Raw genomic sequence first — 20,342 nt, 5'->3', positions numbered from 1 at the left:
GCTGTAAATGTTAACGTAAACGTTACCCCAAACAAAAATGTTGTTTTAGTTTATTTGATAGCTTTGCAAATAGTTTGTTGAACCATGAAAACAACATGACTCAACCGCCATACCCTTCTTTCCATGGTAATTTAATTTAAACACACACAGTTTATACATTTTATATATATACATACATACATATATATACGTAACATACATATATATGGTGTTTTCTGCAACATATTAGTGGCTGTTGTTAGCTAAGCTAGCCAACAGCAACCATTCACCTTCATCATTCTTTTTTATTTTGCTTTATATTCCATGTTGCCTAATTCTTGAAAGGTACCCTCTTAGTCTCTTATAAGCTGATACAATAGTAAAATTTCAGTTTAGTCCTCTAAAATTGCATAGAACTTGGTTTCATGATTAACTAATTGCAGCAACCGTTTCGTGTATTGTGTGTGTATATGTATGTATGTGTTATGCAGTAATCGTTGCGGCTCAGATCGATTGGCGGCTTGATAATCGGAGTCAGAGAAAATGCGGGGAAAGGCGGTTTCGGGGAAAGCAATTCTGGTATTGTGCCTGGCTAGCTTTCTTGCAGGATCCCTAATAACTAGCAGAACTTGGACTTCTCAATCTCATAACAACAATCATCCTATTGTGAACCATGTTACTGCTAGCAATAAATTGGGAGAATTTGATCACAAATTACGTGTATGTTACATTCAACTCGATTTTATATGTAAAGTTACTAATTATACGATACTCAAATTTAGGGATGAAGAAGTTTATTTTTGGGATCAAAATTAAATTATAAAAATTTAAAGAGGTCAAAGTATAATTTTATCTTTGTATATGCTTGTTATTTAGAATTTTGAAGGGACTAAATTGAAAACTTTTCATTTTTTGGGAGATCAAAGTACATTTTTACCATTAAACTAACTTATAATTTTAAAAACTTCAAGGGACTAAATAATAATTTGCCATTTTGAGGGGTCTAAGGCTCCTGCCTACCCCTTGGCGCAGTCCCTGCTCAGATTTGTTGATTGGAACTTCAACAAGTTCGATATTATCTACAGTCGAGGTTACCTCTTGACTCTATCGAAAGTTCTAACTGCTTCATAGAGTGGAAACGCCTTGTAATGCTCAAGGACGAAGCTAAGGGGACAAGACCCTGGCCCACTCTTGATTAAACGGGATAATTCCACTTTTAGTCTCTCTTACAAATTTAGACTTCAACTTCAATCCTTTTTAGCTTTGGCCAAATGAAAAACAATTCCGTTTTTTACCCCTCCAGAGAATTATCTATTCAATTTTTATCATTTTAACATAATTTTTTTAGCTTTGTACCTCAAAATTTTTAAAATTTTAGCTCACCTCTCAATACAAAATTTTTGTCTTTATCTTAGTAGTGCCTAAATAGGCAAAACATCCGGTTTACCGTGGTGTGACTCGATTCCATGACTTACAACATTATATCATTGATGGGGTCGAGTCAGACCATTCGCAAACTCTTCAATTTGCCATAATTGCACGTATTCAGGCACTCCTATCTTGTGATACCACCCCTCAACAAGATTCATGACATACATATTTGTTTATTTTTTATTTTTTTTTCCTGTTTGTAATCAGAAATTAGGTGAAGGAAAGGCAGAAGATATAATGGGAGAAGTCTCCAAAACTCACAAGGCTATACAGTGAGCTTTTTAACTCTCTCTCCATATCTATATATGTATGTATGCATGCATGCATGTATACTTATGTGGTAATTACATGTTATGTACGTATAGGTCTCTGGAGAAAACAATATCCAATTTGGAAATGGAACTGGCAGTGTCTCGAATGAGCAGTGTAGGGAATGGGGTTACACTGCAAAAACCAAGATCATATTCAAACCACACATTGCAGAAGGCTTTTGTGGTTATAGGGATTAACACTGCATTTAGCAGCAGGAAACGAAGAGACTCCCTTCGCCAAACTTGGATGCCTACAGGTCTCTATTTTAACTCTTTTAACATGTTTATATATATATGGATGATGGATGGTTAGCTGCATCTAATTAGCCTCTAAACTTCGAAACATTATAATTGATCGAATATTCAAAGTATTAATATTATAGTCATCAAATTTTTCGTTAAGTTTTAAATGTTAAATGTTAATTTAAATTTGATATAAAACATATTTAAGACACGTGCATTAAATTATGAATATATTTATATTCACTACATCTTAAATTTGACATGCTAAAAAAAACTTTTACCCAGATAGATCAAAGTTGTCCAATGCGGTGAGTACTAGAGACGGAGCTAAGGAGGAGGGAGAGGCTTTGGCTCCCTTAGTTAAATAGTATATAAATCCTCTTTTAGTCCCTCTTGTAAATTCAGACTTCAATTTTAATCCTTTCTATTTTTGGCCAAATGAAAATTTTGCATTTTTTTTATCTTTCTAAAGAATTATTTATTCTATTTAAATCATTTTAGCACAAAATATTTTAGTTCCGCCCCCACCCCCTTTTTTCAAATTTTAGCCTATCCCCAATACAAAATTCTTGGCTTCATCTCATGTAAGTACATATATATTTACAATTTGATTCTCATTTATTTTAAATATGCTCTGTGTCATATTAAGTTGACATTTAGTGCCTAAATTTAAAGTTGTTATCAGATTGAATTGGCTAGTTGAACTGAGATTTCATGTGTCGACCGTTGGTATATAACCTGAAATAGAGGAAACCACTATGAATCAATAAAACCCCAAATCTGGAACCAAAAAGTTGTAGTTCATTTTTTGTATATAATCTTATCAATTTTATGATCTCATATTAATTAATTATTATTGGACAGACAGTTCAACCGGCTGAACCTTGAACTGATAGCCTAACCATTTCGACCAGAAGTCCTATTTTTACAACATTGCCTAAGCTAATCCCTAGACTAACAAAAAGAACTAATTATCGATACCATACTAAAACTTTTAGGATTCAATTATAACATTGAAATTAACCCAAATTTCTAATAGCAAGTTATAACATTGTTTTGCAGGGGAAAAACTAAAGAAATTAGAGAAAGAGAAAGGGATAGTAATAAGATTTGTGATAGGGCACAGTGCAACAACTGGTGGTGTACTTGACAAAGCATTGGACAAAGAAGAGGCTGAGCATAAGGATTTTCTAAGGCTTAATCATGTGGAAGGGTACCATCAACTCTCTACCAAGACCAGACTCTATTTCTCCACTGCGGTTTCCATGTGGGACGCTGAGTTCTATGTCAAGGTTGACGATGATGTCCATCTCAACTTGGGTAAGTAAAACGATGAAATATTCTCTAATTTTTCTTTGGTTTAATTGTAGTTTTAGTCCCTTAAAATTTGAGATTTAATCTTTCTACTTTAGTTTGGGATTGCTTGGTCCTTTGCTTTTGGGATAAGATTGAACTTGGCAGCTTTTCGTAACTTTGATATTAAACTTTTCTTTGTCTACGTTAATCTTGAAACTTAATAATTTTTCATAATATTGGTTCATGTGATAATATGACATTCTGGGATTGTCTCGCTTTATCACTACAATTTTTTAGGTAAAAGCATGGAATTATATCAACGTGCCACATTATCACATAGACCAAAACTAGAAAAAGTAGTCAAGTTCCAACACTAATGTGGACTAAAAAAAAGTTATCCAAGTCCAAGAATAAAATGTTGATTTATCCCTTCACTTCTACGATATTAGAATACTCAAATGATAAGTATTTTTTTGTTGATAATTCTTTTGTGTTAATATTTGATACACTAGTAATGTATAGTTCTATGCATTGTTAGTTATCAAATGATGACACGCCATCATAAAAATTTAAAATTAAATTCATTTACCTTCATCTTTAATGTTGTGTCATCATTTTGTTCATAGATGATGTATAAAATTATACATTGTTAGCGTATCAAATATTAATCCTAATTTTATTGTAGTGAAGATAACTTGAACAACTCTCTTACAGTAAAAAGTCGCACCATTACTTCAATGGTAACAATTAAAGTGTATTAATAACATAACAAAGTAGAAATCAGCCAAAATAAAATAAAGTGATTAAATCTCAAAATTCAACATAGCAGAGAGACTAAAACCATAGTTACACCTTTCTTGCATTCAAACATTTTTTTGTTTTTGTGGTTGCTATTCAGGTATGCTGGCGACAACACTAGCACAATACCGATCCAAGCCAAGAGTGTACATAGGGTGCATGAAATCTGGACCAGTTCTTTCTGAGAAGTAATTTTTTTTTGTATTAATTAATTGATACTTAATTGATTGAAGAATTATTTATTTGTTAAATATATGAATGGCAATGGCAATGGCATGCAGAGGGGTGAAATATCATGAACCAGAGTACTGGAAATTTGGAGAAGATGGAAACAAGTATTTCAGGCATGCCACTGGTCAAATTTATGGCATTTCCAAGGATCTTGCTGCCTATATTTCCATCAACTCGTGAGTGCTTGCAACCTTCATCTCATTAAGTTTTGGTGGGATTATTTTACATTTTCAAAAAATGTAGGGATCAAATTGAAATTTTTTTAAAAAAAATTAGGGGGCTTTATAAGAATTCTTAAACTTTTTGAAGGTTTAATTGAAAATTTTATAAAGTTTAAAATGATTAATGAGAACTTTAGAGGGTCTAATTAAAATTTTTAAAACATTTGAAAGCCTTAATTATAGGGAATAATGAAATTTTTTCAAAACTTTGAGGGACCAAGACTCCTCTACCTCCAACCAGGTTCCGCTCATATATATATATATATATATATATATATTATATATATATACTTATATTTGATGTACTTGCCATAGATAAATCGAAGTGACTTCATCTTTAACGATCTATGATTGGGGACGAAGCAAAAGGGTAGAAAAGGACATTGATCTCTTGGTGGAATGGGCAAATTTTATTTTTAGTCATTTGCAAATATTTATTATTTAATTTAAGCTTTTTAATCGTCTGAAGAAATTGGTAAATTGTATTATTGCCCCCTCTTAGAAGTTGATTATTTAATTTAAACGCTTTTAAAATAAAACTTTTAGCTTCAATCCCTTCAAAAACTTACAACTTTATCTCAATCGTTCTAAAAAAAAAGTTCCTAACTTCATCCCTACACATCATCATTTATTTCACCAATAGTATATAGATCTATATAGCCAATGAGGCTGTTGCATTGTTAGTAAAGGCTAAAGTCATAGGTCATTGAGTAATTAGAGTCGAGTCCCAATATGCAAAGTTGCCATGGATAAGTTTAGTGGTGTTATATTTCGGTTCTTTGTATATTCATGCTTTTTATTAGTTTTATTCTAGTTTCAATTACCCATAGGTGAATATATCTGTGAGATCCTTTTATTATAGGAATTTGGTCAAATTAATCTATTTACTATTAAATAGATCAATTTAGTCCATGTGTTATTAAAAATAATTAAATAGGACCAATTTGAAATGGAGTTAACATTTAGTATTTAACAGAGTTAATATTTTTAAAGTTTTTATGATTCTATAAATAAAATATTTTATTTGAAATTGACAATTAAAAAATAAAAAATTTCAAGACACCATTTATACAATAAATATTAATTTTATTATAATTTAAATTTATTTAATTATTTTTAATAGTATAGAGAGAAATTTGATTCAACATTGTAGATCTGCCAAGTAATTTAACCATTATTCATACATATAGTAAATTATTTGAGAATTGAAATGAGACATTGGGGTTGGGTGTGGCAGGCCCATTTTGCACAGATACGCCAATGAAGACGTGTCGTTAGGATCATGGTTGATCGGGTTGGAAGTTGAACACGTGGACGATCGTTCCATGTGTTGTGGGACCCCTCCAGGTACGCCCTTTACCAGTGGATCAACCTTCATTGTCAACTTTAATTCTTCTTTTTTCTTTTGACTTTAATCATAATTTGGCATCCCAAACTTAGATTTTTCTTTTGTCTTTACTTTAGTATTTAAAAACATATTTCATATAGACAACTTTATTTTTTGATAAACTAAGATGAAAACAATAGTTAAAAAATAAAAAAAATTAAGTATCAAAATAATAAATTAAATATTAAATTGTAATATTAAATTTATATTATGAGTCAATCGAATATTAATTCAATTAAAAAAATATTAAAATACATTTTTATAAAAGTCAATTTTATTATTGTGAGAATAACTATATTCTTTTATATTTTATATCTATATTTATATTTAAGCTTCTGATTGAATATATGTCACGAGTCGACCCATTACTTAAATATTTTTTATATATAAATATAGTTTATATTATTATAAGGCTAATTTTATCTTTTTCATACTTTATATAAAATTAATATTATGATGGACATAATAAAGTTTAAAGATTTAATTTTAGTGTTTTAATAAAATATTATTTTAATAAAATGTGGGAACGCTTGAAGATTGTGAATGGAAGGCACAAGCGGGGAACATATGCGTGGCATCATTTGATTGGTCGTGCAGTGGAGTGTGTAAGTCGGTGGAGAAGATGAAATACGTGCACAACTCTTGTGGAGAAGGCGATTCTGGTATTTGGAAATCTGATTTTTAAGTTGCCTCCCTAGTCCTACCTCCTCATCTGCTTTTTATTATCCTTCAAATTTATTATTATTAAGTAGTAAAATTACTTCAAGAACTTTCGACACTTTGCATACTTCTTTTATTATTATTATTATTATTATTAAATTATTTTAATGTTTTTTTTGACCATTTATATTTATTAAAATCAGTGGCATGCAGATGATGAATTGAAAGCACAATTAAACGGTTGAGTTTAGTTTGTATTTAATAATTCAATTTCTGATATTATTATTTCTTTTAAAAATTACAGCCTTCATGGGAAATTTATAGAAATGTTTTAAGAAAAAATTAGAATTTAATTATAAATTTTTGAAAAATTAAAATATTATTTTATTATTTTTGAAAAAGGTTAAATGATTTTTTTTTCATTTTTGAATATTAAAATACAATTTTAATATATATAAAATTATAATATAATAATTTTTAAGGGAATTAAATTGCAAATTTTTATTTTAGGGACAAACCTTTACCTCCCCCTTGCTCCCTTGCATTCACAGTTTCACACTTGAGTGCCTTCTTTGTTTTGTTTTTAATCAAAATAGATTAAAAATTGAATAAATATTTGGAGAAAATTTGCAAATTTGAGAAAATTGATGAAGTCACTTATGGTTTACTATGGGGTAATATTTTTGAATCACATCAATCAATTAGATCGTGATTTAATCGAGGTATTAATTTATAATTTGATAACATGAGAAGTAAGAAAATCAATTAAATCATTTTTATATATTTTTTAATAATTTTTATTTTTAATAATTTTTTTACTTTAAACTATTTACCGATTAAATTGAGAATCGATGATTTAATTAGTTGGACCAAAAATTTATATCAAAATATATTAACATAGGATTTATGCACCGTATATCAAATATCATAACATAGGTAATTTTTTATATGGAAATATTAGTATAGATGTTTGCGAATTGCGACATTGTTTTTGATGAACAAAAATATTTTTTAGAATAAAAAATTATATAATTAATTTAAGCTCGAGTTGTACAAATTTAAATTATTAACTATTTTTTATGATTAAATTAACTGGACTGAGTTTAGATTAGGTTAACAAATTAATGGATTAATGAAGTCCAGTTGATTTTTTTTTTTAAATTCGTGTCAGATAATTAATTAATCAATAATTTAAATAAGTAGATAAGGCTTTATAATTTATTACGAATAAAGACTAAAGGAAAAAGAACCGCCTATTACCCAAAAAAAAAAAAGAACCGCCAAAGTCTCCCTCCAAAACAGAAATACTAAAAAGGCCAAAAAAGGGTTAAAATCTACTTTAAGTCCCTGTACTATTTAAACATTTGGAATTTAATCCCTTTACTTTTATTTTTAGGAACTTAATCTCTCCATTTTTCAAATTTCAAATTTTAGGTTCAAGGGTGAGCAATCAGCTTAGTCGGTCTGTTCGGTCGTTTTCTTTACAAGCGACTTGAGCACATCAAAACCAAATTGATCAAATTTCATTGATAAAATTGTTCAAACCGGACCAACATGGATTTGGTTAAATAATTAAAAATAATATAATAAGTTGATTTTTTCAGTCGATTCAATTTCAACTAAACCAAAGACAAAACCAACAAAACCACCTCATCGATTAAACCAAAATTGAAAAGCTGATTGTATTATTTTTCGGTTAAATTTGAGTTTTGCTCTCCCTTCCAATTGTTAACTTCAGTTAAAATTTTATTTCATTGGTGTAACATCAGTAAAAAATGATGATAGGGGACGGGAAATTGATCTAAAATAGACATAGTCAAAGTAGGATTGGGTTTTAACAAGATATTTTTAAATTTAGGATAATCTTGATCACCAAAATTTAGGAAAAGCAAAGTAAGTTGAATGGTAAATTTGTATTAGATATTATAATCATTTTACTTTTCACCATATTAACATTTTATTTTTATCAAATTTAGATACTACTTTGTATAACTTACCAAAATAAACTAAAAATATTACTAAATTTATCATAAAAAATTAGAAACTCAATGGAGTGAGGCGAAGAAACACAAATTTATTCTTTTTTAGGCACTAATTATAAGATTAAAATAAAATTTTTAAAATTCCGAGAGGGTTTAAATTTATTTTTGCAAAATTTAAATAATATATAATTTTAGTCGAAATTTACCGGTGGACTTAGATTTTAAAACTTGAAAAGTATCGAGATTAAATTTTAAATATTTAAAAAGTATGGGAACTTGAGTCATATTTTAACAATAAAAACCCTAGTTCTAATTCCAGTAGGACTCGAGTCGACTCACTATTATTTTTGTTTGTAGAAAAAGCTTAAAAGAGGACTTTAAACTCGCTACTCTATCACTGTCCCAAATCACCCAAAAAAAAAAAACCCAACAAAATTGAAGGAAACATTACCTAATGGTTGAGAATCACGGCATAACCAGGCCACTCAAGAGGGGTCGTAGGTCTAACAGGATCACCGCGGGTGCCGACCTCTCCGATTTCCTCGCTTTTCCTTCACCTTCTATCGCCGCCTCCTCTTCCGGGAAGCCTTTCCGTGACGCTGTTCGGAGCTTCCTCTCTGCTAACGCTCGACTCACGACGGCCTTTGCTCCGCCTGTCCTTCCTTGCCTTATGACGTGGCAGATCCTGTTTAGATTTGGCGGTTTTGATCCGGACGCCAACGATCCTTCGCCGATCGTCGTGTCGCTTTATATCATCGAGGAAGATGTCACTAGATCATCTAGATCTGTGTATTGTGACCAGTGCCGTGTCGTTGGTGAGTTTACTCGCTTTCTCAACCCGGTTCGAGTCAAGTCTACTGTAGCTTCACATGTTTGGTTTTTGTCCATTATTTTGAAAAAAAAAATTCAAAACTAACCAAAAAAATCCTTTAGAATAACTAAGCTCTAATTAAAAAGAGCACACATAGAACGAACTTAAAAATTATAAATAAAATAGAGAAATTTTTAGGTGAACTATTTTTGTTAGAAAAATTAATGGAAATTTTTTTTATATACATGTTTATTAATTTTTTAAAAAATTATCCAGATTGAATTATCTGTGGAGTATCAAATGATTTATGTCTTCAGTTCTAGTATTTAAATATGATTTAAGCTCAAGTTACTTCATAATTATAGAAATAACAAAGCTAATGTGTAATTAATATGTGAATTTTTGATGGATTGAACAATGAAAAAAACAAAAGGTTGGAGCGGCCATCCAGTTTGCAAAAAGAGATATCATTTTATAATAAAGTCTTCTTGTGATAATGGGATTTGCGCCAATCCTCACCATATCTCAGATTCAAGGTCAAGATTTTTTAAACTTTTTTGTTTTCAATTTTGGGGTTTTTTTCCTTCTTTTTTTTTTCTGTTTAACAGTGCCATCTGAAGTGTAAATTGAGGAATTGATTGATATGTTTAATGACACAGGAGATGCAAATGTTGTAATAGAGTAGATGATGTTGATGTTGAAGAATGGGGGTATTCACAGTTGGAAGATAATAATACTCATTTGCTGCATGGTGTTGTTCATTCTAATGGTTATGGCCATCTTCTCACTGTTAATGGTAGAGAAGGAGGCTCTGAGTTTCTCTCTGGTTTTCATATCATGAACTTCTGGGATAGATTATGTACTGTTTTATCTGTCAGGTTTGTGCCCTCTACCTCTTTTCATTTTGATTAGAGTTAATATAAATATTGTACCCTGAACTTGGCATGGCAATTAGGTTCATTTGGTCTTTGAACTTGGATGAAGATAATCTGACACCTAAAGGTGATGACATACATTTGTCAATTTAGAGGATCAAAATGGATTTAGTTGTCAAGTTTATGGTAATTATGTTCATTTTGGTGTTTGAACTTGAATTTCATCAAAATTTGATAATTTGACTCCTAAAGGTGATGAAGTGGTACAATCTGATAGTGTCACATCATTAAATTTATGCATTTGTCAATTTCAAGGGTCAAAATGGATTTAGTTGTTGCATTTATGGCAAGTAGGTTCACTTTGTTATCTGAACTTGACAATTAGGTTCATTTTGGTCTTTGAACTTGTATTTCATCAAAGTTTGATAATGTGACACCTAGAGGTGATGACAGGGTACAATCTTATAGTGTTACGTCATTGAACGTTTACATTGTCAATTTCTACGATCAAAATGGATTTAGTTGTCAAGTTTATGGCAATTAGGTTCTTTTTGTTCTTTGAGCTTGTATTTCATCAAAATTTCATAACCTTGACACCTAAAGGTGGTGTCATGGTATAATTTTATAGTTTCATGTCATCAAACTTGTACATTTGTCAATTTTAATGTACCTAATTGCCAGTTTAGTTATATTGACCCTTTTGATTAATTATTTCCCTTATATTTTCTCTATCATATAATTTCCTGTTTTGGATTTAAGCAATAGTGAAAGATGTTCAAAATGTTAAGTAAAAATAGGACCATTAGATATTATTACTGTTAGGTAATTCCATCTGGTAAAATTCTACTTACATTATGTCAAAGATGGCAAAGAGAAAAAGGAAAAGACCGATCCCTATATTTTACTTTGTCCATTCAGCTTCAGACTATCATTGTGCATGCCTTGGGTGCCATCATCGTGTCCATATATTTGTTTTCATGACCTGTTAACACACACACAAAAAGGTTACTGCAACATTATTGTGCTTATTTATAGTACTCAAAACATTGGGTTTTTTTTTTTTGTTGAACAGGAAGGTAACTGTGATGGATGTATCAAAGAAATATGGTATGGAATACAGGCCACTACATGCAATTGCCAGAGGTCATTCCTGGTATGGTAATTGGGGTTATGAGTTTGGGTCAGGAAGTTATGCCCTCACACAAGATGCTTACAAGAGAGCAGTGGATGACCTTTCGAATATGCCTTTGTCAGCACTTCTGTTTCAAGGGAATAAATCCCGAACTCGCCTTCAGAACATTGTTGCTTTTTATCAATCCTTATCATGTTTGGAACTTTCAACGTTTAGAGATTTGTTTTCATTCCTCCTAAGACTAATTACTGACAGCCACAAGGCCTCAATGCCTAAAGCATCTAAAATGTCAAAATCTTCCACTAATGTATTGTGTGCGTGGACAAGAAATGATGTAGAGAAGTTGCAGCAAGGTATGATTAAAGTGCTCATGGCTGCAGCACCAGGTCCTAACTGGGTGAGTAGGCGTGCTCTTAAGGGTGTCATGTGCAAGGCAGGATCCCCTGAACTACTTGATTACTGCCTTAAACACTTGAGAGGGAAATTGGCACCCAATGGAAAGGTAGTTGAGGCACGTTCCAATCTGAATTCCAGTGATATCGAGTTCAGGTAAGGCAAAGGCAAATAAAATTTTGGTTTGGTTACTATCTTGTGTTTTTGCCACATCTTTGAAGCTAACATGTCTCGTTGCTATTATGGCAAACAGGCTTCAGACTCCTTGTTCTTTGCTCTACGACTCAAATTGCCCATCGGAAGAGCACATCAAGGGTGATCTAAGATATATGTTAGATTCTTTGCTCGACCCTGAAACCATGTCGGCATACAGGCCTCATGCAACAAGGGAACGCGTGATGGATTTGGCTACTAAACTTCTTGATTGCAAGCAATTTTTGAAAGACTACAAACCAAGTGCTCACAATCCCTGCGCTATTTGTGTTTGGTGTCATTTAGAGCTTTCTAACCCTACTAAAGATGATCCAGTTCCACCGCCCGAGCTCATCATTTTACCTCTCAGTGCTACTGTCGGCGACCTTAAAACTGAAGCTACAAAAGTTTTTGAAGATGTATATGCCATGTTTAAGAGGCTTCAAATTGAGGACCTACCTGACTATGGTTCTGTAGAAGACAGCATAACCCTGAAATTGTTGATTGGCACAACTGGTTCAGTTCGAGTGCGAGGCAAATGTACATCAAGACATGGCCTTAATCGGTTTCGAATGGAGAGGGGAACAGAAATTTGGACAGTTGACTGTGTTTGTGGGGCCAAGGATGATGATGGTGAAAGAATGTTGGCTTGTGATAAATGCAGTGTTTGGCAACACACAAGGTGTGCTGGGATCGACAATGCCGATGCAATACCTTCAATGTTCATATGCATGAGATGTACAAAGTCCCTTCACAAGAAATATTTAACCATTACTAATTCTGGAAGGGAAGCTAGAAATTTTTCTCAACAGCTCAACAGTTCTTGTAGGGGAAACTTGGGAAGTAATGAAGGTTCTCAAGTTACTACTACCTTGATAGTACGATGAATGTATGTAGTGCAATGTGTGTAAACAACGTAAATAGCTTAAAAAAGGGGAGACTGTTAATATAGGGCTTTTTTTTCTCCCACCTTTTGTTGTACTATATTGCTGTTTGTTCGACATATATATTAATGAAACTAAGAAAAATTCTATTTATTTGGGTAAAGAATCTTTTCTTAGACAAACTGGTAAAAATTGCAAAAGAACTTTTTTCTTTACCTTTTTTCCGTCTCCTTGCTACAAGTGTCTTTGTGTGTTCCATTGGGTTCTCTTAACAATCCATCATGTCTTTGTGTTCTGGAAACAGAAAGGTGTCTAACAGTGTTGCACAAACTGGTATATTTTGTTACTACATCCTTGTACAAACTAAGCAATCTCTCCACATCGCCGACTGTTAGTTCACCAGCTTCGGCTTCCATGTAAGGATAGTTTGATCCACCTGAAACAAGAATGGGCATATCAAAGATAAAAAATTAGACAAATTTATTCGAGTATACATACAAGGATAAAGAACTCAATATAGAACCATGGATATCGAACTCACCATTAACGTTAGTTTGTGTTTTCAAGTGCACCGGTGTTGATGGACCAGGATCCATCAGTTTTCCGAATATTGATCTCTTATTGATGGTGGTTACGGTTTCTTGTGGCACTCTATTAACCAACCTTGCCGCTTCCATACTCTCCATGAATTCACTTTCTTCAATAGAAAGTGATTTGGCGTTTAAGTCTACAATGAAAGACTTGGCTGAAACAAGATTTGTGAGATAGTAAGCAGCTTCTGAGACAAGTTTCGACTGCCTCCTGTATAACTGTATGAATTTGAGGTTGGAATGTAACTGTGGAGGATTGGCCTGTCCATGAGATTTAACTAGCTAACATCAGTGAGAAAGTGATAATTAAGTCTTCAAATCAACATAATAATCTACAACCAGCACCTTATGGTAGACTGGATTGAGTATGTAGCCAAAAAGAGAAACAAGTAAAGAATAATCCTAGGCCAAAGAAAGTAAAGCTTAATCCTAAAGCACATGCCAATGAAGTCCTAAATCCCGAATTGATGGATTTTCTTGTTCATCACAATGAAGAATCTGTGATCAAGTGATACAACCAAAACCCACTAATGTGCACACAAAAAGATAAAAAAGACGAGGAGCGACTGCTAGAGAAATAATCGCAACCATCCACAAGAGGGATAAAAGATTTGTTTCCACAAAGAACTTGGGGGTATAGAAATTGATGACACCAAGAAAAATAGAAGGTTAAGGAAATATGCAAATATGACAGACTAGGCATGATACTTCAATCATCTACCTACGTTGGAATGAGGAACTAAAAAGATCAAGAATTTTCAGGATGTAAAACGCTTGGTGCATTTTCAAAAATGTAATCGAAGTTAAGACTAGAGAAAAATGACCATAAATTCTCAGAGATTTTATGATGAAATTGAAAACGAAATTGAACCCAGCATACATCAAACTTTGCAATAATGGGACTGGGATTGAAATGTGAGATAAGAATCCACAAATTGAGATGAGAATGATGATTCGCAGAATGGCTTATTACCAAGGAGAGCTTGCCTTGATCGTAACATATATAAGAACGGGAAGAAAATCATCAGCTCCTCCTGGAACATGATCTTCTGAAATTGAAGCATTGAGCAGTAAATTGTTGATGACCCTAGAACAATTTATGATACAAAGAAGCTTCTCGCGAGGGGCTTTGAAAGCATTGATCTTTTTTAATTCTTTCTCTGCAAGCTGAAAGACGGAAGGAAAAGTATTACCACTTATTAGGAGGAAGAATCATCACATAACTAATACCTAGGCAAACAGAATGAAAACGAAGACCAGAAATGAATTTTCCAATGCATTGACATGTTCAGCGAAAACATAAACAGAACAATACAATCATAATCAAACCGAGTCAAAAAGCAACCTAATCCTCCATTGATTGCCAAGATATGAAATTTTGTTTCGATGATTCTTCATGAGAGAAAGGACTCTGATGCAGATTTTAGAAAACCTGATGATGCAGAATGTAAGAAGATGATGTGTATTCCCTAACTCACATTTGATATCGTCCACAATCTATATTAACCCTTTCCCCAAATACAAGTAAGTTTCATAACTAGTTTAACTACATGTAAGCTTCTAAAACCACGGATTAAGAGATTGGAATGAACCAATCTGAAAATAAAATCACGATATTTTGAGGATGTAAAAATTTGCAAACGCAAGTGAATCTTTTTGAACCATTTTGTCCCCCCCCCCCCCCAAGAAAAAAAACATAGAAAAAGATTTTGAGTAGATTAACTACTTTCTGTCACAATATCTAGACTCATTTCCTTTTTCAAAGGTTTTCTCTTTTAGAAAGTAAAAAGTAAGTTTTATATGATTTATTGCCTTTTGAGGAGAAAAGTATTAAACACTAGTCCATTCATGCAGTACATCTAGATGATTTCAATGTTATGAACCACTGATCATTTACTTGAAGCGATGAAGCATAAAATTGTGAACTTTTGAGGATGTAAAATTTTGCAAAAGCAAGTGAATCTTTTTTAACCAATTTGTCCCCCCCATAGTAAAAGATTGAATAGATTAACTACATTCTGTCACGGTATCTAGAATCATTTCTTTTTTCAAAGACTTTCTCTTTTAGAATGTAACAAAGTAAGCTTCATATAACAAAGTGAAAAATACTCCTAGAGTCATTCCTATATTGACAATTAACCAGATAACAGGTGAGCTGGGCTGAAAATAACTAGTCCCATCAAAATCCACATACAATGCTTTAACATTGCACTAAATAACCACATGTATTACTGTAAGCTAAGCATCAAATCAGTAGAACTAATCACTAAAAAAAATTCCCACAATTATTTCATAATGAGAAAAACAGACATACCAGCCATGCAGCTTCATTTTGAAGTGCAGATGGTATGTCCAAATGTTGAGGCCTCAAGAAGGTTTGCAATAAGGATATCTTCTCTGAGATCTCTGCATCAATCTTGACATCCTCAGGAGTGGAAGCAAAGGTCCGAGAATGTAATTTGGTCATCACATATTTCTCTAGACCCTGCAGTAATTAACACATATTTCTCAAAAAAAGATTGTCATTATTAAGTACGAAATAGTTAGGAGAAATAAAAGAAAAGTAATAGCAAGTGGAAGATGACCTCCAAGGCATTATCAGTTTCATCATCGGACGAGGATGCCCATAAAGGATGATCCCTTATAGCATCTTCCATTGTCTGGAAAAACTCTTGTATTCTTTTCCCATCGGTTTCAGGGTTTGACGCAGTATATGAAAACGATACAATGAAGCTGAAATCAACGAAAATCAGTAACTCAAAACCTATATCTATATATATATAAAACCTAAAGTAGCATTTGAGAAGTTGAATTTTAAAATTTGGACTTAAAAATAGCGTAAATTGAATGATAACTTACAAAGCATCCGTGATTATTTCTCAAATCTATAGATTTGATGCCTATTTAGCAATGAATTTGAAATTACTAAGGAATTTATGAATACTTTCCATCTCCATGTATTTCATTCTTACGATATATACATATCAAATCAAATCCAAATTCATAGTTTCAAACATAACAGAAATTCATTACAAAACCTTAAAAGCGAACTAAATTACTAAATTAAACAAAAAAATGGAGAGAGAAAAACCTCTTGATGGAGCGAACGAGATCGAGAGAAGCAGGGTTTCGCATTCGGTCGAGAAAAGAATCGAACGGCGAGGAGTGTGTGACGGTCTCCATTTCTTTTATTGAATGATATAAACAAAAATCTCAAATACTTGATTGAATTTGAATCACAAACGAATCAAAGTCGCCTTTAGAATCTGATAGATTCTGATGAAGAAATAGAAACTGAAATAAGAACGAAGCCATAGATAAACAGAGCCGAGAAATAGAAAAATCTTAAGTCAAAGTAGCAACCAATCAGTTTCACACCGAGTTAGTTTTTTATGTAATGTTGGACTGTTAGGTTTTTATCACGTGATGCGGTGATGCGGAGCACGCAGTCATAGTGCATAAAAAATTGCGGTCATTTCGCAAAACAATTTGTTTAGTTAAATTGTGCTATTGGTCCTTCTCCTATGGGGAAGTTGTGGATTTAATCTATGTACTTTAATTTAGTTTATTGTAGGCCTTGTACTTTTTGAATTGGTGAAAGTTAGTCCTTGTAATTTTTTAATTATAAAGTTTTAGTCCTTGTCCCAATGGTAGCAATTAAATCCTTTTGTTAAATTTTGCAATTAGTCACATACTATGTGCATGTTCTTCAATTTGATCATTATTAGTCCATGTATTTGTCAAATTTTAAAATTTTAATTTTGACTCAATCATCCACGTTTCAAATAACTAATTTTTTTGGGGGGTAATATTTAAAAATGGTAATCTGACATTACATTCAAGGAACATAGAGGGTAGATGGTGGCCTTGGCCCCCAAAATGGTGAAATTCTCTTGTAGCCCTTTCAAAATTAAAAAAATTATAAGTTAGTGTAATTGTAAGTTTACACTTTGGCTCCAAAAAATTTATGATTCATCTCTAACCTCAATTCAATTTTATGGCTTCGTGCTTAATTACATTACAAATGTGATAATATATATGTCATATTAAAGTTTAGAAATAGTGGCTAGATTTAATGAATTTAATAGTTATATTTTGGTTAGAATATAAATCTCAAAATTTGAAAACTACATTCTGCTATTGATTTTGTAAGTTGTGGTTCAATCCTTGTTTTAAATTTAGTCATTTTTAGTCATTGTACTTTTCGAATTTTGAAATTTCAATTCTGACCCAATTGGTGGTCGTTAAATGTATTAACTAAAATAATGTCACTTTTTCATGTGTATTATGTGAAAATAATAAGCTTATAAATAACATTTAACATGTGATAGTATGTTTGTTGCGTAATTTTTTTAAATATCACAATTTAACTTAATCAATTCAACTATTGTCATTTTGGTCAAGACAAAAATTTCAAAATTCGAAAAAAACAAGTTTAAAATGATTAAATTAAATTATAGAGACTAACAACAAAATATTGTATTTTGACCATAAACCTATTATATGCCTCAAAATCTAAAGATTTCAGAATGAATTGGTGATCAAATCAATCAAATTATCAATTTTTAATTTAATCGATCTAATTAATTTAATCAAATAAATCATTAAATAATGCATAAAAATAAAAATTAAATAGAGAAAAATCCATTCATTTGTTATTTTAATCGATTTTAAGTTCAATTTAATCGTTTCATAGATTAACTTATCTAACCTCTCTAATTGAATCGATACACGATGAATTTTCTGTCCAACCAGTCTCATCCGCAGATATGGTAGGAAGAATATTGCTTAAATCCATAAAGCCCATTTTAACCCGTGGCTAGCATTATTAAGATTACAACAACTCAAAATACAAAAATGACGAAACACTAAATGTTATTCAATATTTCTGTTCTTGCCAAAGGCAAGAGGAGTACACATCAAATACAGAAATTTTAGCTTAAAAAAGCAGTAGCACCAAAATTTTATTGATCTTTCTAACTCACGGTGACATTTTCACAAACACTTTTATTGATTATATTAACCTCAGTGACATTTCCACAAACACTTGTTAACCAGCTACAGTTTACAAGGCGATAATGGAGGTCCACACAAACAATCATTTCCCACAAATGAAGAAACAGGAAATTTGTTCTTGGGAAGCTGCCCGCACAGATGGTTATAACTCACATTCAATTTATTGAACCCATTAATCGCCGCAGGAACCTTGCCGTACACCAAATTCCGTGATATATCCAACTCTTTCAGTGTTTTAACGATTCTCAATTTCCCCAAATCGAACTTCAACTTATTCCCGGCAGCCTTAAATTCCACCAAGAAATCCGTTCGATTCAATAAATCAACTGGGCTACCTGTTATCTCATTCTCCGATAAATCAATGTAGTCATAAAAGTAAGTTTCCGCTGGCTTCCAAGTGTCTAAGTTCATTTTAATCCCACACTTTGCTAGCTTGAGTGAATATATGATCGGAGATGAAGTGACCCATTTTGGGATTTCTTTGAGATGGAAGTTGTTATACGATAAATCCAGTGATTCAATGCCTTTCACATTCATTTGGGGAAATGGGTCGTTTAGAGAATTGTGAGAAAGGTCCAAGTTGAAAATTTTGGTTAAGTTTGAAAATGTTTTAGGTACTACCCCAGTGAATGAATTCCATGAAAGATCTAAAGTGTCCAATGCTTTGAACTTTCCGAGATAACTCGGTATTTGCCCTGACAGACGATTATGGCCCAACTCAAGGTACGCCAATTTCGGTGCCAAAGACAATATTGATTCTGGGATTTTCCCCGAAAATTCATTATGGGAAAGTCTAAGAATTCTAAGGTCGGTGAACGATTTGAAAATATCCGGAATGGTACCCATCAGCTTGTTTTGTTCTAAACTCAGGTAACTAAGGTTCCTAATCTGTTTAATCCCCGCCGGGAAATGACCGGAGAATTCATTTTTCCCAAGAACCAACTGAGTTAACTGAGTCAACTCAGAGATAGAACTCGGTATGGATCCAGTGAACCGATTCCCTTCAAGACTCAAGGCCCCAAGTTGTTTTAACTTACCAATATTCACAGGTAAGGATCCCGAAAGCTTACTGTTCTCAATGTAAACATATAAGAGTTTGGGTAACCCGAAAAGAAGATCCGGAAAAGGACCCGAAATATTCCTTAGGTTAACAAAGTAAATACCGTCTAGATTTTGGACTTTTACAAGGGAAGAAGAGATAGTACCCGTCAAGTAGCTGTCGGGTTTATCAACTTGCCCGTAAAGAGAAATAGTGGTGACCCGATTGTTTTCACGGCAATTTATACCCGCCCAATTACAACAATCCGTACCCGATTTCCATGAACTGAGCATGCCTGACGGATCCTGGGTGATACCCGATTTGAAGGCTAAGAGGCCTTTTTCATCATCCACATGGCAAGCGGCTGAAGTGATCTTGATGGAATGGACGGTCAGGATTGAAAGAATAATGAAAGGGGTCGTCCATGGTAGTGGAGGAGAAAGGTGGTTGTTCTTCTTCATGGTTTTGTGAGAAATGGAAGGGGATTTTGTGTTGTGTGTCGATTAAAAGAGGGCTTTATTGTAAGTGTGGGTGTGTGGTTAAGGTGGCTAAGGACAGTAAATGAGGTGGGTCAATTCAAGGGTGTCGGCTAGTGTTGAAGGTCAAACCATGGGGCTGAAAGCTGGCTAAAAGTGGTGTATGGATTACATGTATTTGGATAATAGCCGAAAGAGGAGAACGACACGCATGCATATGTTATATATGCAAATTCAACTATGCGTACTTAACACGTAAATTTGTATATGATTTTGTATACAAATATCAAGTAGTATTGGATGCAATGATTAGACATATTATATTTTTAAAAAGAAAATACAGGTCTAAATTTTAAAGATGATATTATTGGGGGAGATAACCACGAATCTCTTAA

General features: G+C 32.6%; 4 protein-coding genes across 6 annotated transcripts; 2 read left to right on the top strand and 2 right to left on the bottom strand.

Annotated features, from left to right (window-relative positions):
* The first annotated feature begins 165 nt into the window (after window positions 1-165).
* LOC107928315 (probable beta-1,3-galactosyltransferase 8) lies at window positions 166-6,725 on the top strand. The gene is made up of 9 exons (XM_041098960.1): window positions 166-324; window positions 471-699; window positions 1,618-1,682; window positions 1,776-1,978; window positions 3,027-3,284; window positions 4,159-4,246; window positions 4,340-4,465; window positions 5,748-5,857; window positions 6,434-6,725. Exons 2-9 carry the CDS (start codon window positions 523-525, stop codon window positions 6,580-6,582), a joined length of 1,176 nt encoding a protein of 391 aa, XP_040954894.1. The 5' UTR covers window positions 166-324; window positions 471-522; the 3' UTR covers window positions 6,583-6,725.
* A 1,371-nt stretch (window positions 6,726-8,096) lies between these two features.
* LOC107928348 (PHD finger protein At1g33420) lies at window positions 8,097-12,979 on the top strand. The gene is made up of 5 exons (XM_016859546.2): window positions 8,097-9,354; window positions 9,784-9,886; window positions 10,010-10,228; window positions 11,298-11,906; window positions 12,004-12,979. Exons 1-5 carry the CDS (start codon window positions 8,994-8,996, stop codon window positions 12,827-12,829), a joined length of 2,118 nt encoding a protein of 705 aa, XP_016715035.2. The 5' UTR covers window positions 8,097-8,993; the 3' UTR covers window positions 12,830-12,979.
* LOC107928349 (vacuolar protein sorting-associated protein 9A) lies at window positions 9,254-16,787 on the bottom strand. 3 transcript variants are annotated; one of them, XR_001692601.2, is made up of 8 exons: window positions 16,508-16,787; window positions 16,002-16,149; window positions 15,731-15,901; window positions 14,404-14,583; window positions 13,368-13,677; window positions 13,043-13,262; window positions 11,077-11,207; window positions 9,254-9,402 (listed from the first exon to the last, which is right to left on the bottom strand). XR_001692601.2 is itself a non-coding variant. In XM_016859547.2 (7 exons), exons 1-7 carry the CDS (start codon window positions 16,597-16,599, stop codon window positions 11,201-11,203), a joined length of 1,128 nt encoding a protein of 375 aa, XP_016715036.1. In that variant the 5' UTR covers window positions 16,600-16,787; the 3' UTR covers window positions 11,009-11,200. The 3 variants fall into 3 exon arrangements, 1 of the variants encoding a protein (XP_016715036.1); XR_005917068.1 differs by having other exon boundaries at window positions 9,254-9,396; XM_016859547.2 differs by lacking the exon at window positions 9,254-9,402 and having other exon boundaries at window positions 11,009-11,207.
* Window positions 16,788-18,274: 1,487 nt separating this feature from the next.
* On the bottom strand, window positions 18,275-19,999 carry LOC107928377 (leucine-rich repeat receptor-like protein kinase PXC2). Its single transcript, XM_016859589.2, has one exon. It carries the CDS (start codon window positions 19,930-19,932, stop codon window positions 18,475-18,477), a length of 1,458 nt encoding a protein of 485 aa, XP_016715078.1. The 5' UTR covers window positions 19,933-19,999; the 3' UTR covers window positions 18,275-18,474.
* Between the last annotated feature and the right edge of the window lie 343 nt (window positions 20,000-20,342).

The sequence above is a fragment of the Gossypium hirsutum genome, chromosome D08, assembly GCF_007990345.1.
Source record: "Gossypium hirsutum isolate 1008001.06 chromosome D08, Gossypium_hirsutum_v2.1, whole genome shotgun sequence".
In the NCBI taxonomy this organism is placed as follows: Eukaryota; Viridiplantae; Streptophyta; class Magnoliopsida; order Malvales; family Malvaceae; genus Gossypium; species Gossypium hirsutum.
This window is presented reverse-complemented; position numbering and strand designations above follow the sequence as displayed.

What these genes read in the sequence shown, in the direction of transcription:
- LOC107928315 (XM_041098960.1), top strand. Translation starts at nt 523, where the DNA reads ATGCGGGGAAAGGCGGTTTCGGGGAAAGCAATTCTGGTATTGTGCCTG. An exon ending in AATTTGATCACAAATTACGT is followed by an intron (nt 700 to 1,617) that starts GTATGTTACATT and finishes GTTTGTAATCAG; the next exon opens with AAATTAGGTGAAGGAAAGGC. An exon ending in CCAAACTTGGATGCCTACAG is followed by an intron (nt 1,979 to 3,026) that starts GTCTCTATTTTA and finishes ATTGTTTTGCAG; the next exon opens with GGGAAAAACTAAAGAAATTA.
- LOC107928348 (XM_016859546.2), top strand. Translation starts at nt 8,994, where the DNA reads ATGGTTGAGAATCACGGCATAACCAGGCCACTCAAGAGGGGTCGTAGG. An exon ending in TGACCAGTGCCGTGTCGTTG is followed by an intron (nt 9,355 to 9,783) that starts GTGAGTTTACTC and finishes AAAAAACAAAAG; the next exon opens with GTTGGAGCGGCCATCCAGTT. An exon ending in TGTACTGTTTTATCTGTCAG is followed by an intron (nt 10,229 to 11,297) that starts GTTTGTGCCCTC and finishes TTTGTTGAACAG; the next exon opens with GAAGGTAACTGTGATGGATG.
- LOC107928349 (XM_016859547.2), bottom strand. Translation starts at nt 16,599, where the DNA reads ATGGAGACCGTCACACACTCCTCGCCGTTCGATTCTTTTCTCGACCGA. An exon ending in AAAATGAAGCTGCATGGCTG is followed by an intron (nt 14,584 to 15,730) that starts GTATGTCTGTTT and finishes TCCGTCTTTCAG; the next exon opens with CTTGCAGAGAAAGAATTAAA. An exon ending in AACACAAACTAACGTTAATG is followed by an intron (nt 13,263 to 13,367) that starts GTGAGTTCGATA and finishes TTCTTGTTTCAG; the next exon opens with GTGGATCAAACTATCCTTAC.
- LOC107928377 (XM_016859589.2), bottom strand. Translation starts at nt 19,932, where the DNA reads ATGAAGAAGAACAACCACCTTTCTCCTCCACTACCATGGACGACCCCT.